Source organism: Trichosurus vulpecula, chromosome 5 (genome assembly GCF_011100635.1).
Source record: "Trichosurus vulpecula isolate mTriVul1 chromosome 5, mTriVul1.pri, whole genome shotgun sequence".
NCBI lineage: Eukaryota > Metazoa > Chordata > Mammalia > Diprotodontia > Phalangeridae > Trichosurus > Trichosurus vulpecula.
Window position 1 is genome coordinate 296,893,337 of NC_050577.1, and position 27,456 is coordinate 296,920,792.

The window sequence follows — 27,456 nt, forward strand, 5'->3', positions numbered from 1 at the left end:
TCAGAGTGCTGGGTGGCAGTGGTAGCAGCAGTGGGGGGGGCCGGGGTCACCATCATACTCAGCCTCTTCTGTGTCCCTGGCTCCAGTGGGAGGGTCTGGGGCTAGTTCTGGGCTTCGAGGCTTCCTCAGACAGCAGTAGGTGGCCATTGAGAGGAAGAGAGCAGACAGTAGAACCTCAGAACCGGCCAGATAAAAGATGATTTCATAGTTCTTGAGGGCATCCACCAGGCGACCTACAGGAAGCAGGACAGAAGGACAATGGCATCACATGACCAAATCAGACCTGAAGGGCTGTCTCCCCCAGCCCCTTCCTTTTACAGATGAGTCTGGGGTCACAAGATCAGAGGGAGAACCCTGAGGCCATCAAGTCCACCTCCTCATTTTACAGATGTGGAAACAGACCTACAGAGGCTGATCTGCTGACGGTCACCCAGGGCGCATTTAAGATGCACAGCTCGAGTTTGACCCCATCTTCAGACACTAAATCTGCTGCTTAGCGGTGGCTGGGGCAGACCAGGATGGAGGCTGGGGGTGTGAAAGGGTCAGATGGAGAAAAGGAGCGCAGCTCTTGGGACTGAGGATCATCCAAGGCATTTGAGACAATCATAGAATCATAAAGGGCACTGGAGGAGATCTAATTCTTTCATTTAATGGGGAAGCCTCAGGTCATCCAGTAAATACGGAGCTAGGATTCCACCCCAGAATGTGCACCTGCTGCCACGTGGGACCACCTACCAGCTGAGGGCGGTCCTATGAGCACTGCCACAGCCTCCACCAGTAGAACAAGGCCGATGGCGCTGGGGAATCGCTGGGCTCCCACGGTGGCCATGAGCACCTCGAACTGCAAGGCACCCACCATGCCATAAGAAAGGCCAAAGGCTACACAGAAGCCCACCAGGGCACCGTAGGAGCGGGCCCGGGCACTGCACAGGTCAGTGAGCCCGTTGGCCAGCATGGCCAGACTGAAGAGATAGGTCACATGGGGCCGGACCTTGCCCAGCCCAGCCAGTGCCCCGCAGGCCGGCCGGGCCACGATGTCCACGAAGCCGATCACCGACAGGAGGAAGGCGGCGTCGGCGTCGGGCACACCAGCGTCTTTGGCATAATTGACCAGCATGATGGTGGGCACAAACAGGCCCAGCACCAGGATGAACTTGGCAATGGTGTACACCACGAAGCCTCGGTCAGTGAAAACAGAGAAGTCCAGCAGCCGCTTTTTCCGCTTCCGTCTCCGTTGCTTCCCCCCAGGGCTTCCCGCTGGTTTCTTTCCCTGCTCCAGAGGCAGCATCTCCCTGGCTTCCTCCTCAGGCCCAGCACCTCCCCGGGCCCCCGGGCCCCCAGCCAGGGGCCTCATGACTGCTCCACAGGTGCAGCAGTTAAGAAGTAGCCCCCCCATGAGGAGGAAGCCACCCCGCCAGCCAAAGTGCTCCAGCAGGACCTGGCCCAGAGGAGACAGGGCAGACAGGAAGACGGGGCTGCCAGCTGCTGCCAGTCCATTGGCCAGGGGCCGCCGGCGGTCAAAGTACAGGCCCAGCATGATGAGCGAGGGTTGGAAGTTGAGGGCCATGCCCAGGCCTGAGGGGTTAGAGGCAGGGGAGAATCAGTCAATCAAGGGATTAGGGAAGGGGCTCCAGGAAGCCAGGGAGACACACCTGGAAAAAGGGCTCCTTGAGGGCCATCTGGCTTGTGTGAGAGGCCAGGGGGAGGCCACACCACTTTGCTCTTTGTCTGTGCTCAGAGGCTTGGGAAGGAGAGTGAAGTGAAAACTGGATAGGGCAGGATTAGGGGTGCCATTGGACTCCCCACCAGTCAGGAGAGGGGAGAGAGGTATGGGAGGGAACCATGTCATAGAATATGAGAACTGAGTCAGGTACACGTGCATTTATTAAGCCCCTACAGTGTGCCAGGCCCTATGCTAAGCCTCACAGGGCCCTTAGAGATCATTTAACCCAACACCCGCATTTCACAGATGAGGAAAGTGAAGGCCAGAGAGTTTAGATGGTGGTTAGCAGAGTAGAACCCAGGGCTCCTGACTCCCAGTTTAGCACTGGTTTGGCTCTGATGTTCTCAGAGCTTAGAGGTCACCTTGTCATCCTCTCCTTGCCTATGGTTACATGGCTTATAGGCAGACCAAGGCAGCCCACCCGTGGAGACGACCCCCCCCCCACCAGAGCCACAAGCTTGGGATGGGGAGATTAGTCAGGACCTTGGGAAGGGGCTCTCTGGCCAGGGGCCCAGGGGGTTGGGGCCAGAGTCTGACCTGTGAGCACACCCGCCGTGAGATACAGCTCCACCAGGCTGGTGGTGAAGGAGGCCAGGATCATCCCAGCAGAGGCCAACAGGCCCCCTGCCAGCATCACAGGGCGGCAGCCAAACTGGTTGACCAGGATACTAGACACAGGCCCTGAGGGTTGAGAGGGGTGGGCAGGAGAGGTCTGTGAGGTGACTTGGCCAGGCTCACACAGGTAATATCTGAGGCAGAATTAGAACCCAGCACTTCCTGCCTTGAAAGCCAACCTTCAGTAGCCTAGGTAACTGTACTGAATGGAAGTCTGGGTGAAGACGGCCCTTGGCTCTCGGGACTCAGGATGTTAATTATAAAATTGCCCTTATCTGAGACTTGGCTGGTCGGAGGAACCAGCTTAGCTCATGAAGCTTTTCCGGGGGAGCAACAGGTCCTGCCCACGAGCCAGTCCTCAGGCCCTCAGACTGCACCGGTCCCAGATGGGAGTGGTCCGCAGAGGAGCTGAGGCAAGCCCAGCTTTGGGCTGAGACACATACCTGCGGAAGGGGCCAAGATTATGGCGAAACCTTGAGTGGGGGCAGACTTGAGGGGATAGCAACAGTTCTCTGGCTTTGGATGGGGGGGTGGGGTCCCCAAAAGAGACTTGGGGGCTAGAGGGCAGAAGTCTTCCCATGTTCAGATGTTTGGGGGTTCTAGCAGAGGACAAGGAGTCACAGGGCGGGGCTGGGGGAAGAAAGGAGAGAGATCCCCAGGTTGGGACAGAAATGGGTGGGAGCCCAGGGGGCGGGGCTGTCTGGGGGAAGTTCCCCAGAGGAAGTTGGGGGGAGGGGATCCCCAGGATCAGGCGCATTTCCAGAATTGGAGTCTTGTGATTGGGGGTCCCCAGGAGGGCATCGGGGGTCAGGGGCTCTGGGACAGACAAGGCTGTGGGAGGGAGGGAGGGAGGCATGGGCAGGATGGTAGGGAGGAGACAGGCCAGGCTGTCTCCCAGCGCCCTCCCCAGACCTGTGCCATAGAGCATAGCCAGCATGATGGAGGAGATCCAGGCTGTGTCGCTGTAGCCCACACCGAAGTCCCGCATGAGCGCCTTGAAGTACACGCTGACTGCTTTAGGGAAGGCGTAGGAGAAGCCGGTCACCACGAAGCAGCCAAGCAGCACCGCCCAGCCCCAGCCGCCATCGGGGGCTGGCCCAGATCGCCCAGAGGGACCACCGGCCCCCATCACCAGCCGGCCAGCCGGGGGCTGCAGGCAGAGGGGGCACCAGTGAGTCAGGGAAACTGAGGAAGGAAAAGAGGGCCATTGAGAAGAGAAGCCTTCAGTTTGGGGGGGGAGCCCAGAATGAGTGGGGAGGACCTGTTGAGATCCCATCTCCACGCACCCTTTCCTCTCCCAAGTACTTTGGGGGAGGGCAGAAAAAGCTGAGAACCCTCCCTGCCCCCACTCTAGTCCCTTCCCAATTAGAAGCTGACTTTGAGGTCAGGCACATTGTAGAGCCCCAGAAGGGTGCTGCCTTGGGACTGAGGCTGACATGCTGCAGGGGCTTCCAATCCCACTTCTGACACCTCAAACTTGTGTGACTTTGGCAAAGTCATTTCCCTTCTTTAAGCTTTATTCTCTCCACCTGTAAAAGAGGGAGTTGGACTATGTGGCCTCTGCCTCTCAGCCCTGAAATGTTTCCTTGGCTCCAGAAAGATTTCCAGGATAGAACCTGGAGAACCAAGCCGTGAACCTGCCGTGTGCCTTTGGGCGAGTCACCTTCTCTCTCCTCGTGTGTAAAATGAGGGGGTGGCCTCAGAGGCCTCTGGGGTCCCTTTAGTTCTAAAAATATTCTGTCCACCTCACACACATCCGGGCTGCTCCCGATTCTGGTCCCTATTTCTAGAATGTTTCAAAGTTCCTTCAACATGTGAACCATAACTAAAGTGAGGCACCTGGAGCTTTTCTCCAGGCACTGTTATCTGGGGCTGCGGGCCAGGGAGGGATGCTGCTTTGTTCCCACTTTGGTGCGGAGATTGCCGCTCTGGTGCCCGCTGGGCCAGCATCCCTTTGGGCTCTGCAGAGAGTGGAGAAGGGGGGCTACTGGCAGGGACTGTGGGGGACCTCTCCAACATGAGGGGCAGTGGTCACTGCACCTGCTCCAGCTACTTCTGGGTCTGGGGGATTTGGGGAAAGAGGACAAGGGAGCGGCTGGTTGGTGCTGGAAGCTAGGGAAGCGGGGGATGGGTCACCCCTTTCCATCCTCAACTGCTCCCAACCCTGTCTTCACACTTATCCCTTCCAGCTCAGTCTTTGCCTTCCTACGGGAGTCTGCCTCCATCATTAACAAACCCCTCTAGCCTGCTTTGTTTCCATCTCCTGATGCCTGCTAAAGACCCCACCTCTTTTAGCTCCTTCTCCAAACCTAGCCGCTCCTTCCATACCTAGACACCCAGGGTGGGTGGAGGGGCTGAGATCCACCTTCAGCAGCTCCCTCATCCATCATCAATCGGCAATCCCCTCTCCCCCCTTCAGGCTCACTGCATCCTGTGGAGATTCTTATTTCTGTTGTCTTTGGACCTTTCCAGCCTCCTCTACATTTGGTGCCTGCTCAAAGTCTTCTTCACCTGAGCCCTTGACCCCTTTGAACACCCTGTACCCCACCCCCACTTCCTCTACCTCCCCAACTCCCATGGCTTCTGTTTCCAATCTGCCTTGACACCCGCCGCAGGTGTAGTTAGCTCTAACGGAGACATTCCTCCCTGCCGGCTTTCCCCATCAGTCCGCTTTGTACCAGGCTTCAGAACTCCTAGTTACACCTCCACTCACAGCTTCCCTACAAAGATGTAAGGTGAAAGACTTGTTCTCATTTTACAGAAGTGGAAACTGAGGCTCAAAGACAGCTGAGAGGGTCAGTGAGGCCTTTTTTTTTAATGGAGAGAAGAGACTAGGAGAAAGGCCAGAAAGATGCCCCAACAGGCAGCACCAAATCACAGCATCTCAGAGCTAGAAGGGACCTCAAGCATCCGTCTCTGAAAGCTCCGGGCTGAGCCTAGTGTATGCTGAAACAGAAAGCCAGCTGTACCCTGTAGAGACCAGCAGCTCTGCGTATAATCCTTTTTTTATCGCGTAGGTGCGAATGCCTGTTCTCTCTGATGTTTGCTAAGTCCACACAGCTGGCCAGGGCAGGAGGCAGGATTCAAAGCCTCCCTGGTCTCCTGGCCTCTTCCACACTGCCTGCCCTGGAGATGGGCGCTAGGTTTGCCGGGCCAGTCCCAAGCTGCCAGCCTTAGGGAGCCTCCCCCCACTCCAGAGGGGCCATGTTAGGTCTAGGGGTTACTGACCTGGGCCTGTCTGGCCGCTCCCACCTATGGAGGCCCCTCTGTAGCAAGTTCTACCAGGTGATCTTGATGCTGCTGGGCTCAGACCCTCAGAGGCTCAGTCACCTGGGCTCCTCATAGCCCAACTGGACCCTGGGGATTAGCTGCCGATCAAGCTTTAAACTGCCCCATCCCCCTTCCCTGCCTCTGCTGGGTGCCCTTCTCTGAGACTGGCTGTAGCTGGGACAAGGAATGGGTAGGGGGGGTGGGGAGTGGGGTAGAGAGCAGGCTTATATCCGGAGTTTTCCCCTCTACACACACCCTGATAAGAGGCTTTGGTGGGAGAAGAAAGTGGAGCTGGGAGCAGCCAGTCACCATCATGGCCTGAGCCACCATTCAGGACACTGTCCTAGGCACTATGGGGGGAATAGCTTTTCAGTTGCTATTGTCGAGTCCTTTCAGTCATGTCCAACTTTTGTGACCCTGTGTTTTCTTGGCAGAGATACCAGAGATACCAGAAGCCATTTCCTTCTCTGGCTTCATTTTACAGATGAGGAAACTGAAGTCAATGGGGTCCGCTGATTAGCCCAGGATCATACAGCTAAGTGTCTGAGGCCAGATTTGAACCTAGGTCCTGACACCAGGTGCAGCAGTGCAGCCAGCCCAAACAAAGCAATTCTAGATTTTGCTCAAAGAGGGTAAGGCCCAGGATGATGCATGGGGGTAGTGAAAAGAACACTGCCATCTGGTGTTCCAGGCCCTGGGTTCAACTCTGTACTTAATGTTCGGATCACTGTAAGCAAGTTTCTTCTTCACTTTTTTATGCCTCAGTTTCCCTCTCTGAAAAACCAGGGAGGCGACTCCTTTTCTAAAGTCCCTTCCAGCTCCTAATCCTAGGAGTTGTAGACAGTCTAGAGGCCACCCCCTGAGGGGAAGGCCCCCTAATCTCCTAAGAGCTTTAGCCCCTCTGCCCCGGGGTCACATTCCTGGTATGGGGACACCTTAGGGAGGAGCCTGGCCCAGGCTGGTGCCCAGGGGAGGCATTCCTCTGCAGCTAAGCCCCAGAGGCCTATTGGGTTGGGGGGGCACTCTGGAACAAAACTGGCCTTGTCTCAGGCTCTGGGCAATCGGGACTCCCTCCTCAGTCAAGGTGGGGGCCCTCCTGGGGCAGCCAGGAATGGGGGTGTGGACACAGCCCCTAAGGCCGGGGAGGGACCGAGCTCAGACTGTGCTGCAGTGATCAGCCTACTGTCCCAAGCTGGACAAAAAGAGATGGGAGTTTGGCGGGCAGGGGATATAGTAGCACGATTCATGTCAGATTCGAGAAGAACCTCCCGAAGGGAAGCTGAGTATCATCGATGTCTGGAAAACTAAACGGCCTGGCCTCTAACTGAGCCATGGTTAGCCAGGGCCCTCCAAGTGGCCCCACCCTGATCCCAACAAGCACACAGGGGGCTTAGCTGCTCTTTTGTCTTGGATCTGTCTGCTTTAATTCATATCCATTTACACAATCAAACACTGGGCTGGTTCCAAGACTAGGGAGGGGCGAGGAGGAGAGCTTCCCCGGCCTCTGGAGGAGACAGTGGGAGAGGATGGAGCAGGGAAGGAAAGGTCCCTCATTATGCTGCGTCTGGCCCTATGGGATGGATGGATGGATGGATGGATGGATGGATGGATGGATGGAGAGGGCCCCCGCTGGCCTTCCCCCTGGATACGGGCCCTGGCAGTCTGGACCCCTGGCCCTTGGGTCAACCTGTCTCATTTGGGAAGCACAGAGTCTCTCTTGCTTCAGAATCTCTGCCCTGGCTGGGAAGAGAGGGTGGGCAGAGGACTCATGCCTTGCACCCCAATGTCCCTGGAATCTTCACTCGGGTACCCACAAGAGGCTTCCAGGTGCTTTCCGGGGCTTCTGCGTGCATACTGAGAGGCTGTGTCTGCTCCTGGGTGATGGGGGACACTCCCCAGACCAGGGGGTCCTCAGCGGATGAGTGGGGCCGAGCGGTCGTTGGTGATAGTGGGACGAAGTTTCACAGTGGCAAAGGGGTTGGTGCCTCTGAGTGGAGAGAAAGGCAGTGAGGAGGAGAAAGAAATAAGGGGATACTCCTCTATAATCCTAGAGAGGCAGTGGTAGGGCTCCCCATAGACTCACGTAGGGTTTGGGTGAGGTTCAGATTGCCGCTCAGAAGGGGAGGGAGAGCTAGAGAAGGCACATGGCCCCTCATACCAGACAATGTGCTGCGACCCGGGGTCCAGAATCTTCTGAGTCCATCCCTCCCTACTGTGTCAGGGGCTCCCATCAGGATAGTGCAAAGGGAAATGCAGGCCCAGCTGCCACCCCCACCCCAAGTATCTGCATAGCCCACCCCTTGTCTAGACCTTCTCACACTCACCTGGGGAAGAGCTCTGGGGGGTGCTGCTCCCAGGCCATCAGCTTCTGCAAAGGAGGGACTGGTCAGTGTGGGAGAGAGAGGCTGGTGAGCCAGAGCCACCCTGTCTGTCCACTGATTCCCCAAACAAGACAATATTTCTCTGCCCCCAGAGAAGTTTGAGAATTGAATGGCTACTGTCTGTCCAAAGAAGGCCTTGAGCCTTAACTTTAGGGTCCATGGTGGGGAGGAAACAGAGAAGGGAGACCTGGAGGGACGCTTGGCCTCCCACTTCACAGGCAAAGAAGAGGAAATAAAATTCACACTGCTCTAGATCTTTGGCACTAAAATGCCCCTCCTTATAGACGGCTCTGTGAGCTGGGAAATACAAGAGTGTTTTCTGTCTGCCTTACGATAAGGGAACTGAGGCTCAGAGAGGATGAGTTACTTTCCCGGAGTCACACAGCTGAGAAGCATCAAAGCCACAATTCAGAATTCAAGGACTTCAAAGCTTTGAGAGACCTTAGAACAGGGAATGTCAGGGCTGGGAGGGCCCTTAGAACAGGGAATGTCAGAGCTGGGAGGGGCCTTAGAACAGGGAAGGTCAGAGATGGGAGGCCCTTAGAACAGGGGATGTCAGGGCTGGGAGGGGCCTTAGAACAGGGAATGTCAGGGATGGGAGGGCCCTTAGAACAGGGAATGTCAGAGCTGGGAGGGGCCTTAGAACAGGGAAGGTCAGAGCTGGGAAGGGCCTTAGAACAGGGAATGTCAGAGCTGGGAGGGGCCTTAGAACAGGGAAGGTCAGAGATGGGAGGCCCTTAGAACAGGGAATGTCAGGGCTGGGAGGCCCTTAGAACAGGGAATGTCAGGGCTGGGAGGGGCCTTAGAACAGGGAAGGTCAGAGATGGGAGGCCCTTAGAACAGGGGATGTCAGGGCTGGGAGGGGCCTTAGAACAGGGAATGTCAGGGCTGGGAGGCCCTTAGAACAGGGAATGTCAGAGCTGGGAGGGGCCTTGGAACAGGGAAGGTCAGAGCTGGGAGAGGCCTTAGAACAGGGAATGTCAGGGCTTGGAGAGGCCTTAGAACAGGGAATGTCAGAGCTGGGAGGGGCCTTAGAACAGGGAAGGTCAGAGCTGGGAAGGGCCTTAGAACAGGGAATGTCAGAGCTGGGAGGGGCCTTAGAACAGGGAAGGTCAGAGATGGGAGGCTCTTAGAACAGGGGATGTCAGGGCTGGGAGGGGCCTTAGAACAGGGAATGTCAGGGCTGGGAGGCCCTTAGAACAGGGAATGTCAGGGATGGGAGGGCCCTTAGAACAGGGAATGTCAGAGCTGGGAGGGGCCTTAGAACAGGGAAGGTCAGAGCTGGGAGAGGCCTTAGAACAGGGAATGTCAGGGCTTGGAGAGGCCTTAGAACAGGGAATGTCAGAGCTGGGAGGGGCCTTAGAACAGGGAAGGTCAGAGCTGGGAGGCTCTTAGAACAGGGGATGTCAGGGCTGGGACAGGGTGACAGCAGGGTCCAATGGGAAGAGCACTTGATCTTTCTTGTCAAAGGCCCTGGGTTCCTGTCCTGCCTCTGGCCCTTCCTGTTTGATCTCGGGTAAATAGCTTCTCTGTGCCTTAGTTTCTTCCTCTATAAAATGAAGGGACTGGTGCAGATGGCCTCGGGTTCCTCCCAGCCCTCGAATCTATGATGCTTTAACTTCGGATGTCAGAGTGGAGAGAATGCTTGAAGCTCCTCTTAAGAGGAGAGCCAAGATAACCCTCAGGAGGTCAGACAGGGTGGTTGGTGGCAGGGCCAGGTCTCCTGGCTCACTGTGGGGCACTGAAGGGCATGGAGGGCTCACCTTGGCATCACCAGCTCCCCCCATGCTGCCCATACTGCTTCGGCGGCTGCTATCAGGGGGCAGCGGGGGTGGGGTAGGGGCTTGGCTTGTGGCCCTACTGGTCGTCCTGCTGGAAGTGTGGGGCCGGGAGTGGCCGTCCCAGTATTCTGAGGAAGCCGGGGTGCTCGCTGGGCGGTCTAGCAGGTTGTCTAGGCTGTGAGTGCCCCGAAGTGGATAGGACCTGAGACGAGAGGGTGATCGGAGGTCAGCCCCTGCCTCTCACCAACCCTGACCACCCCACGTTGATCAGAGGAGACGTGTGTGGGCCAACCCAACTGGAAGCAGAGGGCTGGACATGTTGACCTTGGCGGCAGGGAGTTGGCCAGCAGGGTAGAGGATTTTGGCTAGCTTTTTTCCAGCTTTCTCAGTTGGGGTTGGGGCTCTTCCCAGTCATTCTTCCCAAGTGCCCTCAGTTGTGTGGCCAATCAGTCTCCTGGCCCTGGGGGCCATCCTTCCCCAGGTCCCCTGCTGCCCTTACCTGGAGGGCAGCTCACTCTCGGGCAGATCTTCCAGAGGCTTCACATATGTCTCCGGGAACCAGCCGCTCCTGGGGGGATGGGGGAAGGGCTGGATCAGAGGTTGCCGGAGCCTAACCCTCCCCAGGCTCTTCCCCCAGGTCCTCTCATGGCCCCCTCTAAGTGGGGCAGGTGCATCGTTCACGAAAGACGCTATGGGTTCATCACCAGAAGTCCTAGACGTTCAAGGAGACTTGGTCCAACCTCCACCTTTTACAGATGAGGAAACTGAGGCCCGAAGAGAAAAGGTGATTGGGTGAGGTCACCCTGCATGTAACAGCTGATCTGGGGCCAGGATCTGGCTTAGGGAAGGCACTTTGGGATCCTCAGTTTCCCTCTCTGTAAAATGAAGGCTTGGGCTTGATGCCTCTGTGTTTCCTCCCAGTTAGAGATCCATGACCCCAGGATCCTGCATCTAGTGACCCTCAGTGCCCAGGCAGCCTCCTCCTGCCCGATCCCCACTCACGCGGATGACCCCTCCAGCTTGCCGTACAGCCAGCCGTTTTGGGCTTCAGGCACCAGCACCAGGACGACGTCGCCAGCCGAGAAGGGCAGCAAGGTGTGGTTGGCACCGTCCGAATGGGACACCAAGGCCCGAGCTCGCCGCGGGCCCCCGCTGCTGCCCTGCCGCTCCCCGAACGAGCTGGAGCGGGACCGTTGGGTGCTGCTGGCGTACAGGGAGGCTGTGCAGGGGGAGGGGGATAGTAGGGTCAGTCCATGCACTGGTCTCGGGGCCCTCCCTCACAGGTCATGGCTATCACCCCTCCTATTTCCTCTTGCTCTGCCCAAGTGGACAGAGGCTAAGCTCAGATTTGGCCACAGTGAGGGGGCCATCAGCTCTAAGACTAGTGGAGTAGGAGCTGGTGTCAGGACTTTGGACACCTCCCAAGGGAGAGGGGTGGGGAGGGAGGGGGCCTGTGCAGAGGGCTGGAGGGGAGACAGGGCATGGAGCAGGGCGCTAGGGGGGAAGCGGGGCATGCATCGGGGCGCTGGCGGGGAGAGGGGAAATGCAAGGGGCTGGGAGGGAGAGGAGGCATGCAGTGGGGGTGGGGGGAGAGGGGGCGTGCAGTGGGGGGGAGAGAGGGGGCATACAGGGGGCTGGGAGGGAGGGGAATGCAGCGGGGTACTGGGACTCCCTAAGGCAAGGAAGAAGGGGCTGTCTTTGGCATGCCCTGGATGGATATAGTAAGGGTCCCTAATGAGCCTTCTAGCTCTGACATTCCCATTTAGGGCCTGAGGCCCCTCCTAGAACTGATTTTCTCTGCTCTAAGCTCCCTTCTAGCTAGGTAATCCTTTGTTCTAAGTTTTCTCTTTCTGCTGACATTCTCTGTTCTAAGCTTCCATCTCTGATATCCCCCGTTCTAAGGCCCCTCCCAGCTCTGACATTCCCTGTTCTAAAGCCCCTTCCAGGTCTGACATTCCAAATTCTAAGGTCCTTCTCAATCTAATAGATAGTCCTGGGTCTTTTGGGGGAAGGAAAACGTTGCTTTTCATAGGGGGAGGAGACAGGATTCCCCAAGAGAGGGTCTGTGTTGGCCAGGGGGATGGGGAGGGGTGAGCAAGGACTCTTCCCAGAACTTCAGTGTGGGGAGGGGTCTGTCCTATGACTCACTAGAAGACGGGGTCCGGGGCAGGGACATCCGATCCGGCTCCAGCTGGGACATGGGTCTCCCCTCGCTGAGCTCCTGGACATAGGAGCCCGAGCTATGCCGGCTCCGGGGAGAGCTGAAGTCTCCCAGAGACCTCTGGGGCTGCGAGGGGAGATGGGCAGGGGAGGGTGGGGAAGGGAGGGGAGAGGCAGGGCTGCCCCCCACCCTATTCTGCCCCCCACCCCCAGTCCCAGGGCTCCCCATAGGGATTCAGTAACCTCCTCCCAAGCCACAGAGGAGGTGGGGGGGAGACCCCAGGCGGGAGGTAGGGGGAGGACAGGGTCTCTCGGAAGCTTGAGGTTCTAGGGGGGAGGATAGTCCAGGATGGGGGCCTCAGGTCCCAGGGAGAGAGGGGCACGGTGGGGGGCGGGTACAGTGGGGGCGAGAAAGGTGGTGCCCGTAGCTCCCAGGGGCTCACCATCTCCAGGCGGGTGGGGGTCAGGCGGCCTGATGGGTAGGCTGACCCAAGGGTAGGGCCCAGCAAGCCGGGGGAATGGGCACGAGATGAGTTTCGGCTGGCTTCAGACTGTTCCTTCCACAAGAGGACTCGGTTCTGGAGGATGCCCCGGGCCTAGGACAGGAGAAGGGAAGGGTTCAAGTCCTGGCTCTGATTGGTTCTCGCTGTGTGACCTTCAGTAAATCAGAAACCCTATCTGAGCCTGATTGCTCATCAGTAAAATGTGGGTGTGAAGTTAGATGATTTCTAAGCTTCTCCCCCAATTCCCTGTTCTAAGGCCCCTCCCAGCTCTGACATCCCCTGTTCTAAGGCCCCTCCCAGCTCTGACATCCCCTGTTCTGAGGCCCCTCTCAGCTCTGACATCCCCTGTTCTGAGGACCCTCCCAGCCCTGACATTCCCTGTCCTCAGGCCCCTCCCAGCTCTGTCATTCTCTGTTCTACAGTCTCTTCTGGTGAATACCAGCTCTTCTGGATACTCTCTTCTCTCTTGGTTTCTGTAATGGTCCCTCCCTGCCTACTTTCTGCTCTTCACTCAACCCTCTATCATGGTCCCCCATGCCTAGAATGTCTTCCATCCCTTGGAATCCCTGGTTTATTTCAAGGCTCAGTTCAAGCAGCACCTTCCTATTTTTGGATTCTCCTGGTCTCTTCCACCCTACCCCAATCTCCTGGTTTTCCCTCTAAGATCACTTTGTATTTGTCTTGGACATATCAATATAGATGCACGCCATCTCCCCTGTCAGAAGGTAAGCTCCTTGAGTGCAGGGACTTTTCTCTTTTTACCCCCCTTAGCACATAGTAGGCACTTTAAACTGCTTATGAATAGACTGACCATCTTTACAGAAATAGACCATGTGATGAGGCAGAAATACATTAAAAATAAATGTTAAAAGGCAGAAATGTGAAACATCCTTTTCAGACCATAATGTAATAAAGATAGTCATTAACACAGAGAACAGATTAGAATATGCCTCATAAGACAATTGTAATAACCCAGGCAGGGGGCAATGAGGGGCCTGGATGTGACAGATATTGCCAGATATAGATAGATGGATGGATGGGAGGATGGATAGACAAATAAATAGATGGATAGATAGATAGATGGATAGATAGATAGATGGATAGATAGATAAATAGATGAATAGATAAATAGATGGATAGATAGATGGATAGATGGATGGATGGATAGATAGGTGGATAGATGAATGGATAGATAGATACATGGATAGACAGATAGATGAATAGATATATGGATGGATGAATGGTTGGATAGATAGAAATTATCAATCTATATCTTATGTCGTTTGTCCTTCATTTTCGAAGATGATCAGTGACATCATGGGTGATGTCTTGACCTGTGAGTGAATTGGAGTTAAGTGAGGCAATGTTGCACAAAACCGTCAGCCTCACTGTCTTCCTGAGCCGCTGAAGTCCACTGGCAGGACAAAAGTCCAAACTGCTGCTGATGGCCCAGGGTGCAGCGGATGATCTTGGCGTCTTCTAAGCGCTCCACGGCGCTGGCCTTTATGGTCAGCGGAACAAACGGTTCTCATGTGCTTATCGTACTTGGATTAGACCGCCTCCCCTACCCCCAGTGCACCCCGCACACGCACTGATGGTTTTGTCTAGGCTCTTTTTTTTGGTCATGACTTTCAGGTAGTCCAATAATTTTTAAATTATCTCTCCTGGGTCTATTCCCAGGTCAGTGGTTTTTCCATTGAGATATTTCACGCTGTCTTCCACTTTTTCATTCCTTTGGTTCTGTTTTTATAATTTCTTGATTTCTCATACAGTCATTAGCTTCCATTTGCTCCATTCTAATTTTTAAGGAATTATTTTCCTTCATCACTGATGGTTCTGAGGCCCGTTGGTTACTCCTGACCTGGTTTAGCCCATCTGGGAGGTGGTTTACTGGGATGTGACGTCTGGTGAATGCCACGATTTCTGGGAGCCACAGGTGAGACAGGTGATCACCAGGGGTGGATGAGCAGCCCTCCCACCAGAGGAGTTAGACCTCCCTGAACACCCCCCACACTCCTACCTATAGCTATTTATCTGAGGAAGGAAGAAAGGGTGAGACAGAAAGAAGGCCAGCAGGGAGGCACTTGGCTCATTAGAAAGAGCTCTGAACTCAGAATGGGAAGCCCTGGGTTCAAGCATTGGCTCCAGCATTTTCTAGCTAGTCAATAACAGACAAGTGGACTTAGAGTCACAAGACCTGAGTTCAAATCTGGCCTCTGCCACTCACTACCAGTGTGACCTTGCATAAATAGCTCAACTTCTCTGGATCTCAGTTTCTTTATCAGTGAGATGGAGTAGAACTCAGTGACTTCTGGAATCCCTGTGTATCTGTTCCTAGGATTTCTGGGGCTGAGGTAGGATAAGGGGAAACCCTTCGCTGGCCCAGGCCCCTAGCCAAGGTCCATGACTCACCCGGCCAAAGAACTGCAGGAAGGTGTTGGATAGTAGCAAGTGCTTTTCAGCCAAGAACCGATAGCGCCTCTTTTCCTCCTGCTCGGCTGCTTTCTGGCTCTCCGAGACGAAGGCGTGCATCTGGGCGTGCAGCCTGTTCACGCTCTCCTGGGGAGGGACAGAGAGGATGAGTGAGGGGCTCTACTAGAGATGGGGGCTCAGACATCCTGCATCCCCCAGTCACCAAAGTGCATCTCCTACAATCAGTGACCCCCTACAGTGTCCCTAGGGAAGCTCACTAATCAAAAAATTATAGAGTATTTATTAAGCACCCACTATGTACCAGGCTAGAGATACAAAAAAAGGCAAAACAGCCCCTGCCCTTAGGGAGCTTGAAATCTAAGGCAAACAACTATGTACATACAAGGTATAGACGGGCAGCCAGTCCTGGTTGAGACATCGCAATGGTTGGGAAGTGTTTCCTGCCTCGGCCTCAGTGAGATTTCCACCCATTCCTCCTGGTTCTGTCCACAGGGGCCAAGCAGCACAAGCCTGAGCCCTCCTTGGCTGCATGAAGATGCCTGCCATGTCTCCCCTGGGCTTCCTCTTCCTCATGGTGTGACCTCAAGGTCTGTCTCCAACCTGAATGCCTTGCTCTGGACACTCTCCCATGTATCCAAGTCCCTTTGCAAACGTGGCACCCAGAACTGAACACAATCCTGCCCAAGGGTCTGATCGTGGCAGCCGGCAGCAGGAAGAGTACTTCCCCAGCTCTTGCCACTCACAGATGGCATTCAACACCCTGCTCCCTCACAGCCTCAGATCTTTTAAAAATAACCTAGGTCCCCTCATCTCTCCCCCCTTTCCAGCTCTCCTTCGGCTGTTGCCTTCATCCATTAGAATGTAAGCCCCTCGAGGGTAGGGACAGCCTTGCTTGCTTGCAAGACCTTAGCACTGAACAACTTTATCTGTCTATACTGTCCAGCCACACCTCCTCCCCCATCCCCACCATTTTGTGCTTATGAAATTGATTGTTTGAACCTCAGTTTAAGATCTTACATTTATTTCTCTTCAATTTCTTCCATATTTCATTTAGCCCATCATCTTAATTTTCTCACCAGCACCTCAGCTCCAAAAAGTCCCAAGAAAGCAAAGACTTCCTCGTTTTTCCCTGGCACTATCCTTCTCATCCCCTGAGTTCAAATCCTGCCTCAGACATTTTCTAGCTGGGTGACTCTGATTAAGTCAGCCTCAGTTTCCTCATCTGTGAAATGGCTTTGCAAGCCATACTATGATTATTAACACTAGTTATTATTAAATACCACCTCCATCTCGAAGTCTTCCCTGAACGGAGGGCTGCTTCTAAGGAGGATTTTTCTGGTAGCCCTCCAGCTAGACTGTGAGACCCCTGAGACCAAGCACTGAGTCTTTGAATGTCTCCCAAGCAGCATCGAAGGCTCACTGAATGTCTGCTTCCTTTCCAGATCCCTTCTGGCTCCAGAGCCAATGTTTGACCTCTGGTTTTCGTACATGAACTTTCAGCAGATGTCACACAGGAGGTGCGGTAAGTGGGGACCTGATCCCCTGGGAAGGACCAAAGATTTGGAGCTGGAATGGACCTTAGAGGTCAGTCATTGAATCTAAGCCCCGGAAATGGAGGCATAAGGGGACTTGCCCAGGGTCATGCAGCTAGTCAATGTCTGAAGTAGAATTAGAACTCAGGTCTTCCCACTGGCAGGTCGGCTGCCCTGTGGTCCTTGGCATTCCCTAGCTGCTTAGAACAGCAGGGTGATGGTAGGACTGTGGGCGTGACTGACTTTAATGGGGGAGGTGGGGCACGCCCTGGGGAATCCGGCCCTGTTCCTCTGTCCACCCCGCCTCGCTCACCTTCATCTCCCTCGCGCTCCTGTCCCTCTTTCTTTCCATCCTCCACAGCTCCGACATGCATTTCTCCAGGTTGGCAGCACGGTGCCGATATTCTATCTCATAGTGTTGGCGGCTGTCCTAGAGAGTGGGAGACGGGGGTGGGGGGGGGGCGGTGAGGAAAAGAGGCGGCAGAAGTCGGCAGATCTGCTGAAAGTACTCATTAGCTATGTGACTGTTGGGGAGTTACTTTTTCTTTCTGGTCCTCTGTATACTCATCTCTAAAATGGGAATAGGAAAAAAAAACAAAACTGGGACTAGACATCCTTGCCTTGCCTTCCCTAGGACTGGAAGAGACCTTAGCCATCACCCGGCCCCAGTGCCTCATTTTACAGATGAGGAAACTGAGACCCAGAGGGCACAATGTGGGAAAGCTCCTTGTAAACAGCCAGAGAAGCCGAGTGCACTGCCAGCTGAGGTCTGTGTGGCTTTCAGAGTTACGGAAGATACCACATACATTATCTTGTTGGAGTATCACCACAACCCTGTAAGCTGCGTTCTCCAGACATTATTCCTCCTATTTTATACGTGAGGAAACTGAGGCTCAGGGAGATAAAAGGACTTGCCCGAGATCACACAGCTAGTGTGTGTCAGAGCCAGGATTTGAATCCAGGTTTCTCCTGATTCCAGCTCTATGCTCCAGTGTTCCTTTCACTATAACATGCTGCCTTTCTAATTTATCATTCTCTTCAATCCTAGCAGAAGGCCAGAGGTCAGTCTGTTTCCATGCCTTTGGGGAACCTGGGGGGAGGATTTCACTAAAAGGAGAGGAATAAGAATGGGAAGACCCTCGGGGCTGGAGAAGCTGCAGAGTGCATGGGCTACGGGGCAAGCTGCCCACCCAGCGGGTCAGAGGGTGTGTGGAGGCATTGGGATCTCGGGGAGGGACAGGGGGCTCACTTTGATAAACTGCATATCCAGCTTGGTATTCTTCTCCATGTGCTGCAGAAGGTCTCCATGGAAAGTCTGCACCTGGAATGAAGGCAGAAGATCACCAGATGTCCCTTCTTTTCTCTCGGGCATATGCCCGAGTCTGTGCTGCCATGGGCAGTCATGGAACAAGGAGCTGGGAGAACCCTCAGAACACAGAATGTCAGAGCTGGAAGGGACCTTAGAACAGGGGATGTCAGAGCTGGGGTGGGGGGAGCCTTAGAAAAGGAAAAATCCAAGCTGGAAGGGACCTTAGAACAGACAATATCAAAACCTTAGGACAGGGAATGTCCGAGCTGGGAGGGAGCTTAGAACAGGGGATGCCAGAGCTGAGAGGAGCCTTAGAACAGGGAATGTCTAAGCTGGGAGGTGCTTAGACAGGGAATGTTAGAACAAGAGAACATTCAAATTTGGAGGGACTTCAAAGATAAAATCATAAAACCTTCACTTGGCAGGTGAAAAAACTGAGGACAAGAGGAGGAAGTAGCTGTCGCTCTGTCCCCTAGCTCTAACTGTTAGCACAAAAGCCATAAAGCAGGTTGTGCCCTTGGATTCTTTAATGGTTTCTTAGGACTTTACTCCATAGATAAAACTCCAAATGGGAATCAAAGCCTTGTTTGTATCAAGGTGTTGATAAAGGTACCGGGTAGGCAAACAATGCCAAGTGTTTCAGGGTCAGGAGTACCCAGGGTCCCCATGGCACTTCCTGCCATTGAGGATTCAGGTGAAAGAGAGAGGTCAAAAGGAGGGCTGGTCTATGAGAAAGACCATGCCAAAGAATGCTGGGCATTTTGGCACTGAGAAAAGAGAATGAAGTGCTGGCTGCAGTCAGGAAAACCTAGATTCAAGTCTCACCTCTGACAGCAGCGATTTGACCTGGGACAAATAATGTAAGCCTCAGGCAGCTCTCTAAGCTTTTTCTAGTAAGTTATAGATGGATTGCACTCTGCCTCTGTGGAGGGAATAGTAATGAAATCATAGCTCCTTGGCATATGGACCAGAGCAGAAAGGAGGCTGGGGCAGGTAACACCAACTGATATGCCCACAGCTGTTGGTACTTCATCATGTTGAGGGGTACTCTTTCCCTCAGTGTCAGGAGGAAGCAATTCTGGGCATGGCTAACATGGTGAGAAGCCTGAGGTTGTGCCATATCAGGCTTGACCATAGATTTAGGGTTAGTAAGGACCACAGAGACCACTGCATCCAATACCCTCATTTTACAGATGAAGAAACTGAGGCCCAGATTGGTAAAGTGACTTGCCCCAGGTCACACAGGCACACAGGGGATGAGTTGGGATTTGAACCCAGTCTTCTTGATTCCAAATGTGTATTCTGGAGGAAAGAAGACTCAACCAACCAGTATTTATTAAGCACCTACTACATGCCAGGCACTATCCTAGCAAGGAGCTGGCTCATGCAGTTAAAAGGCTGTCATGTGGAAGAGTCCTGTTCTACCTGGTCCCAGAGAGCAAAGCTACACCCAGGTTAGGCTTGGGAGATAAGCCATGAAGGAACTGATTGGAAGGATAGGACGTCTTTGTAAGCTTTGTGAGGGATTCTTCTCTGACTAAGGCTCATCCTACCAGGGAATCGTTTTTTTCCCGGCTTCTGATTCCATCCCCAGACCAAGGGGCTGGGGGGCTGAGGGGGGTGGGGTCTGGCCAGACCCCTCCCCCAAGAGGGAGCAGCCCTGTAGAGAGTCGAACCCTCCCTCACCCCGGGGGAGCTCTCCCACCGATCCTCTCACGCATCGTTTGTTGGGATATAGAATATTAACAGTAGCTAATATTCCAAGAGCACCTTAAGGTTTGCGAGTCACTTTACCATTAGGATCTCACCGATCCTCACAACCAACCCGGGAGGGAGGGAGGCACTATCATTGTCCTTACTTGACAGATAACCTGTAATAGCAGCTAATATTTATGTGGACACCATTTATTATTCGTTTACTAATTACTTATTACTAACTAACTTTACTAATTAATCCACTAATTTATTACTAATTAAATTTACTGATTTATTACTGATCAGCTAAATTCACTAATTTACTAATTAATTAATTAGCATATACGCTGTTTGCTATTTAATATTTGCTATGTGCATTAAGTGCTTTACAATTATCATCTCATTTGGTCCTCACGACAACCCTGGGAAAGAGGTGCTATTGTTATCCCATTTTACAGATAATGATAATTATATTTATATGTACATTATTTAGTATTAATTTACTGACTCATTACTAATTACTTTTTTACTAATTTACTAATTAATTTATGTGTATACTATTTACTACTAATATTTACTATGAACGCTAAATGCTTTACAATTATTATCTCATTTGGTCCTCATGATGACCCTGGGAGCTGTTATCGTCTTCATTTCACAGATGAGAAACTGAGGCAAACAGAAGTTAGCAACTTGCTGAGGGCCCCACAGCTAGTAAGTGTCTGAGGCTGAATTTGAATTCAGATCTTCCTGACTCTAGCCACCGTGACCCCAAGCTATCCCTATAGCAGACTGGAGCAATGCTGTATTAGACAACCTCCTCCCCCAACAAGGCTCCAAGTAACTCCATGGAAATGAGATATGGAAAGAGCATTGGACTTGGAGTTGGAAGATTCCTGGGTTCAGATCCCACCACCTTGGGCAACAAAGTGGCAAAGCCACTTTCAAGAGGCCCATCCATAAAATGGGGAGGTTCCCAAGTCAGAGGTTCCGTTGTGGGGATCACATGAGACAACATATGGAAAATGCTTCAGAGATATTAAATCACCATTCGTTCACTGTTCTGTGACTGATTCTCCTCCGACATGGCCTTCAAGGCCCTTCGACATGCTGCATGAGCTTCTCTGGGCACTCTCGGGTGTATCGATGTCCTTCTTTAAAAAAAATGTCACCTAGAATGGAACACAAGCCCTCCAGGTATGGTCTGACCAGGGAAGGAGACAGTGGGACTGTCACCTCCCTCATTCCTGGGCTTGTCTAGCCCCTACAGCAGCCGGAGACTGAACCCCTTTTTTTTTCAGCATGTTGATATACATTGAACTTGAAGTCCACTAAAACCCTCAGATCTTCTTTTCCCCTGTAGTCTAGCCACACTTTGTACAGTGTGTGGAGATGAATGAAGTTGGGTTTTGGAGCCCGAGGGAATCTAACACAAGTCTTCTGACTTGTCCCGCTGCCCTGACATCCCACTGCCTCGTTGTAGGCCCATTTTAGTTGGAAGGGCTGGCTTTGGAAGTTGGGGAGAGGCTACCAAGAAAAAGGCCTGATAGCTGAGTGGCTGATGTAGCTGCCACCTCTTGGAATGAACTGGTCCCTAAAACAAGATGGCAGCTAGACATTCATGGAGACTAGGGAGAGATACAAGTGAGACAGAGATTAGCCTAGGAAGCTCGTGCCAGCTGCTCCAGTCTGTGTAGCCCAAGGTTCCCAGGATCTTTCACCATTCAACTCAGGGTTCTGTCAGTGTGTTGATTTTTACCTATAGATGCCTTCTCAAAGAAACGAATGAACCCTAACCTTCTCCAAATGAGCTGAGAGGACAGAAGGAGGTGTCCAGGCTGAGCCTGATAAGAACTGGTAGAAAGGTCAGGGAAGTTAGAGAGTATCACAGAAGAAGGAAATCCTCAGGCGGGATGGGTCCTACAGTTCAAGCGCAGTTACAAGACTCCATCCTAATCTTGATTCATGATGAGCTAGGCGGCACAATGGATAAAGTACTAGGCCTGGAGACAGGAAGACTCGAATTCAGATCCAGTCTCAGACATGTACTAGCTGTGTGGCCCTGGACAAGGCACTTCCCTTCTCTGTCTGCCTCAATTCCATCTGTTGTGAAGTTGGGTTAATTCCTTCTAGGGTTGTTGTGAAGGTCAAATGAAATAATGTTTGTATAGCAAGCCCTTAGCACAGTGCCTGGTATACAGTAGGAGCTACATAAATGTGGATTCTTGTTATCTGGTGGTCTTAGAGGAGGAGTGTCCCGGACCAGGGAGGTGAAAACCCAGCCCTGCTCTGACAACTTCTGGAGCAGGATCACATTTTAGGAAGGACATGGACTATGGAAAGGTGCCTGGGATGGAGATGGGATTTCAGGCTGTATTAAGACTGGTTGGAAAGAAATGAGAATGTTTGTTCTGGGAAAGAGAAGGCTGACAGGGCCATGCTTGCCTTCTTCAAATATTTCTAGGGCTGTTGTAGACAAGGATCGGACTCGAGGGCAGAATAGTAAGACCAGCTGGCACCGAGAACAAGAGCCTGGAGGCTCAGGCCTAGAAGGGAGCTCAGAGGCCACCTGGTCCAATCCTGGCATTTTACTGATGGGGAAACTGAGGAGGCAGTGATTTGGAAGCAGGACTGGGAGCCAGGGTGCTTGGTGGCCCCACTTACAATGGCCCAGAGGTCCATGGGGAGATGCTTGGCAGACATAAGTGGATGGCAGCCCCTATTCTGGCTCCTCTCCCTCCTTGCCAGCCCATGTCTAGGACCCCACGACCCTTCCTGAGAAGGGCCTCCTCTCTCTTTTACGCAAAGGTCTAGGGGCATTGGGAAGAGCATGCACCTTCCCAGGACCACGTTGGGCACCTAGCCTGCCCCCCCCAGGGTTGGCCTGGAGACTCACGACAATTTCCAGGTCGTTGTTCAGATGCCGCTGGGTGTCTGACATCTGTACAAGGATCTCACCTGGAAGACAGGGGAGGAAGCGGTGAGATGGGGGGGGGGGGCAGGTGTGGGGCCCGAACCCACCCTGGAACACCAGGGCCCCACGCCGGGTGATTTCTTGGGGCAAAGTCCATGTTTGCAGAGATGGCTCACAGGGCTGGAGCAACGTCTCCTGAATCGGGACCTTGGCCCTTAATGGATAGGCATGAGGCGGGGCACCTGGCTTTTGGTATGAGGGTTCTGGGTCCTTATCCTGCCCCTCCCTACCGGTCCTGCACCTGCCCAGCCCCTGCAGGTCAACTGGCACAGGGGCCTCTAACACCAACTCTTGAATCTAGGTCAACTTCAAGTTTACAAAGCAACTTCCCCCCAAATCCCTGTGAGAGAAGGAATGCAAGGGTTGCCCCTTTTTTTTACAGATGGGGAAACTGAGGCCCCCATAAGAAGCAACGGCTTGCCTAGGGTCATTAAGTCAGCAAGGATCATAGGAGCATAGATCTAAAATCAGAAGGCTTTGGAGACCATGTAGCCCAACCCCCTCAATTTTTCAGCTGAGGAAAATGAGGCCCAGAGAGATTGTGACCTGCCTAAGGTCACACAGGCAGTATCAGCCCCGCCCCCACACCCCCATCTGGTCTATAGAGAGCATACAGCCTTGGCCCCAGGAGAGCTCTGGGTTCCAATCCTGCCTCCAGTATTCACTGTGTGACTCTGGACAAGTCATTTGACCCTCCCTGAGCCCTTTTACCCTGGGGCTTCTGGAGAGCGTTTACAAAACTGCAGGGGCTAATCTGACCCTCCCTCTGATCTGGACGGTGGCGCGTGGGAGCGGGGGCAGGGGCAGGCGCAGGGTCTCCTACCCAATAGCTGCGAGGTGGAGCTCTGCAGGGCTTGCTCCCCGATCTTCTGGATGGCCTTGAAGTAGACCTCGGCCGCTTCGGACAGCGCTGCCCCGGGAGGGAAAGGACTCCTGTGCCTCGGCCCGCGAGCGCTCCTGGGCCCCGCCCCCAAGCCCCCTCCTCACCTACTGCTCCTTGGGCCCAGCCCAGGCTCGCCCTCCCCCACCAAGAGTCCCTCACGCCTCCCTAGTGACCTCGCACGACCCGGCCGAAGGCACCTTCCGCAATGCCCTTACGGGGACATGTTGGGCACTGGGGCGTTGTGTGTGGGCACCTCGCTCCCCCGTTAGACTACGGGGCCCGGGAAGCCTCGCGTCTCCCCAGTGCCCAGACCCGGACCCCCAGCGCAGAAGGTGCCTGATAAATGCTGAATGAATGAATGAGGTCTAGACTCAAATGCAGACCCTCCAATCCAGCCAGACCGAAGCCCACCCCCCAACCCCAGCGCCCGTCCCCCTCCCGCTCCTCCCCCTCCCCCTCCTCCTCCCCCTCCCGCTCCTCCCCCTCCCCCTCCTCCTCCCCCTCCTCCTCTTCCCCCTCTTTCTCCTCCTCCCCTCCCCTCTCCTCTGGCCCGGCTCCCTGATTGCGTGTGGTGGGAAATCCATGCAGAGTTGTGGGGAAAATGAATGTGGGGAGAGGGCCACGGGAGGGTTGTGCGCACGCTCATTGGTCACTGGGTTTGTTAGCTGCCAAAGAGCTGGGGGGGGTTTGGGAGAGTGCCCCCCGCAGTGGGCGACGGGCAACCATGATGACAGGGAGAGTACTCGTGGTACTAAGAGGGGTGATGGTGCTAATGATGCGATAACAGTATTAGTAATAATAGTAATAAAATGATATTAATAACAGCAACAATGATGCTGATGATAGTATTAGTAATAGTAATAACGATGATAATAACAGTGATGATGACGCTGATTAGGGATAATAGCGCTAGTAATGATAACAGTGATAACGATGCTAATAATAGTAGTAATACTACTGGCAGTAACAGTAGCAATGATGATAGTCGTAGTAATAACAGCGGTAATACTAGTAGTAATAACAGCGGTAATACTAGTAGTAATAACAGCGGTAATACTAGTAGTAATAACAGCGGTAATACTAGTAGTAATAACAGCGGTAATACTAGTAGTAATAACAGCGGTAATACTAGTAGTAATAATCACGATGGCGGCAGCGTCGCCCGAGCACTTTCAGGTCTGCAGAGCCTTTTACAACTATTTCCTCATTTGAACCTCCCAACAACCCGGAGAGGGAGGTGCTATCGCCTCACCGTCTCCGCTTTAAGGATGAGGGTAACAGGGGCTCACACCTGCCCGAGGTCGCGTAGCCACCAAGGGTGAGAGGGGGGATTCAAGCGCAGTCTCCCGAGTCTGGGTCTTTTATTGTCTTCACTCCACCACCATGGAGGAGTTTGGGCGGAGGGGCGGGGGAGGGGCTTCGGAAAAGCCGTAAGCGTCCTCACTCACCGTGGAAGGCGCGAAGGTAGTTGTTACCCAGGTATACGAGATTCTCCAGGGCCGGGTTAAACTGCTCCATGATGCTCTGGGGTCCCAGGCCAGGGGATCAGAGAAGGGATGGGACGTGAGAAGTTAATAGGAAGAGCCCGGCCCGCCCTCCCTTCCTCTCCTCAAGGTCTGCTCCAGGGGGGTGTTGGCTGCCTGAGAGGGGGTCATATCCAGTTTGTGACTAGGGATTCCAGGCTCCCCCGGTTCCACAGAATCAGAAAGTCTGGGGTGGGGACCTGAGAGGTCACCAAACCCAACCTCCCATCATTCTGCAGCCTACCCTCATGGCAGTCAACCCACTTCTGCTTGGATATTCCCTGTAACAGGGAGATAACTACTTCGCTGGGCAGCGTACTCCATTCTGAGAGAGTGATGAGCAAGTTTTTCTGAAAGCTGCTTCCCCCTCTCTGTGCTTTGGGATGACACGGAATCCTGCCTCCCTCTTTCCTTTGTCAGCCGAGAGCAGAGTGGGTGGCCTTCCTCTATGGCCCACCCCAACTCAAGCCCCACCATGGCTGACGATCGGACCCTGGGGCCTTCCTAAGCCCTTGCTAAACGTCGCTCTGTGGGGCAATAGGACACCGTGCCTCACCTGGGGCTGCCCAGAAGGGCTTAAAACTCAAGTGGGAGCCACTTCTCAGGACCCCACCACCTAAGGAAGCCACCCTGCTCCTCTCCCAACAAAGATGAAAATGACTTGGGACCCCACCCTGCCCCGACAGGTGGAGAAGGAACATCATCTTCATGAGAGAAAGCCCCACACTCTCATGATGTTTTCTCCCAGCAGCCCTCTGAGGTTGGGATTATTTTTTTGATTTTATTGATGGGAAACTGAGGCTCATAGGTATTGGATGACTTGACAATGGTGACTCTGAGGGTCCTGCTAGCTGGGATGGGGATATCAAAGACAACCCACAGGCATTTATTAAGCACTTACGACACACCAAACAATATGCTGGGCTCTGGGGACAAAGACAAAAATGATAGGCCCCTGACCTCAAGGGCGGTACCGGAGGACCCCAAGCCGGGGGTCAGAAGCAGCAACTCTCCCCTTTCTCCACACTGGAAGGCCAGTCCCCATTACTAGCTGTGGCCCACCCAAAGGATGTTCTCCAGTAAAGTATCAGGGCTTCAAACCACACGGTAAGAGACACATGAGGAAGGACCAAGACTCCTCAGGGGGAGGCCATCTATTTTGCAGGTTTTGAAGGGGGTTCGGTGTGACGGGTTAGCTTTGCTCTCTTTGGCCCTGGAGAATGGCTGACAATTGTAGATTGTATCTCCCCATGAGGAAGGAAAGCTGCCAGCACTGACCTGGGCTCCCCCTGCCTCAGGGATGCTAAGAGATTGCTATCCCGGCCCCTTAGGTCACTTTGAGCCCCAACCTGCCAAGGAAGCAGCAGGGGCCTCCTCTGGCTCCTGGATTTGGGGGCTCTAAAGGGCTGCCCTTCCTGATGCAGGGCAGGGGCTTTAGGCCCCCGCCCCAGCCCCAGAACTCTCTCTAGGCTCTGGTCCCCTCCTCTCTCCTCTTCCAGACCCTCTGAGAGCCCTACTCGGCCCACATACTGAACCTTCACTCGGCCTGTGTTGGCATGTCCCAGAGGGGGATCTGGGGTGACCCTAAATTTCTTTCAATGGGAGGCACTCAAAGTCTGATATGCAGACTCGAGCGCCCTCCCCAGGCTTGCTGGACATCTGCCTCCCACGCTTTGGGGGACTGAGCTGACCACGCTCACCTTGTAGATAGCCACTGTGGATCGATAGAATTGCTCCATCTCGAGGGCCATGAAGCGGGAGGAGAAGACCCTCCAGGAAGGAAGAAGACCAGGGAGTAGGTGCCTGTGGCCTCTGCCAAGATATCCCAAGACTGTGGGCAAGGGGCTGTGGGCCCAGCAGTGTCCTCACTGCACCTGAGCCCTCCAAAGGGCTGGCGCTGGGGTGGGGATGGAAGACCAAAGGAAGGTTAATTATTCACCAGTTGGGATGTCAGAATCTGATCTGGGGCTGTAACCAGATGCTGGGTGGGGGTGGGGGGGGGGGAAGGAAGCCTGGGACAGTGAGGGGGCTCATGTGACCTTCTTCTTGAATTATTCAACCCTTCTGGGCGGGCTCAGCAAGCAGCAATCTCCTATCATCTCCTAGCTTGCCCTCTGGGCTACCATTGCTGGGGGGGGGGGCGGGCTGTGGCCGCAGAGGGAGACCCAAAGGCCACCTGGTGGGGTTCCCTTTGGCTCCATTCCCAGGCTGGGAGAACCCCCTCCAATTCCCTCCCTAACTGCCTTGTTGGACAACTGCCAACCTCTGAGCCAGCCTCCTGGGAGAGTGCCTTCCCCCTCTGCCCCCATGGCCCTTTGGTCTCCATTTGGAGCCAGAAGTCATCCAATGTCCTACTGCCCGTGTGGCCTTGGGAAAGTGGGCCTCAGTAGCCTTCTTCATCCAGTTCTAGACCTCATGATGATCTCCAGAAACAGGCTGCCCCCAGGGAGCCAGGATGAGGAGTTAGAGCCAACCATGGCCCCTTGCCTCCTGCCCCAGTCCTACTTTCCAAGGGCACCAATGAAGCTGTGCTCAGCGCTCAGGACTTAACTGATGCACTTGGTGTTCCATTTACTGGCCCTCATTCATACATCCTTATGAATGCTGCTTCCTTTTCATCTCTCCACTGGACAGCACCCACCCTAGCTAGGACCTGCACATCTAACCCTAGTGT

At 53.9% G+C, this 27,456-nt stretch overlaps 2 protein-coding genes across 3 annotated transcripts; both read right to left on the reverse strand.

Annotated features, from left to right (window-relative positions):
• On the reverse strand, positions 1–7,453 carry SLC16A8 (solute carrier family 16 member 8). Its single transcript, XM_036760821.1, has 5 exons — positions 7,423–7,453; positions 3,251–3,523; positions 2,261–2,404; positions 736–1,575; positions 1–233 (listed from the first exon to the last, which is right to left on the reverse strand). The coding sequence occupies exons 2-5, from the start codon at positions 3,465–3,467 to the stop codon at positions 1–3; spliced, it is 1,434 nt and encodes a 477-aa protein (XP_036616716.1). The 5' UTR covers positions 3,468–3,523; positions 7,423–7,453.
• BAIAP2L2 (BAR/IMD domain containing adaptor protein 2 like 2) lies at positions 7,009–26,665 on the reverse strand. Of its 2 annotated transcripts, XM_036758668.1 has the most exons (14): positions 26,483–26,665; positions 24,708–24,783; positions 23,200–23,286; positions 22,299–22,360; positions 17,648–17,719; positions 16,712–16,828; positions 14,846–14,992; positions 12,374–12,526; positions 11,919–12,057; positions 10,773–10,989; positions 10,270–10,338; positions 9,753–9,972; positions 7,933–7,976; positions 7,009–7,595 (listed from the first exon to the last, which is right to left on the reverse strand). In XM_036758668.1, exons 1-14 carry the CDS (start codon positions 26,531–26,533, stop codon positions 7,520–7,522), a joined length of 1,530 nt encoding a protein of 509 aa, XP_036614563.1. In that variant the 5' UTR covers positions 26,534–26,665; the 3' UTR covers positions 7,009–7,519. The 2 variants fall into 2 exon arrangements, with proteins under 2 accessions (XP_036614563.1, XP_036614562.1); XM_036758667.1 differs by lacking the exons at positions 7,009–7,595; positions 7,933–7,976 and having other exon boundaries at positions 9,347–9,972.
• Positions 26,666–27,456: the final 791 nt, after the last annotated feature.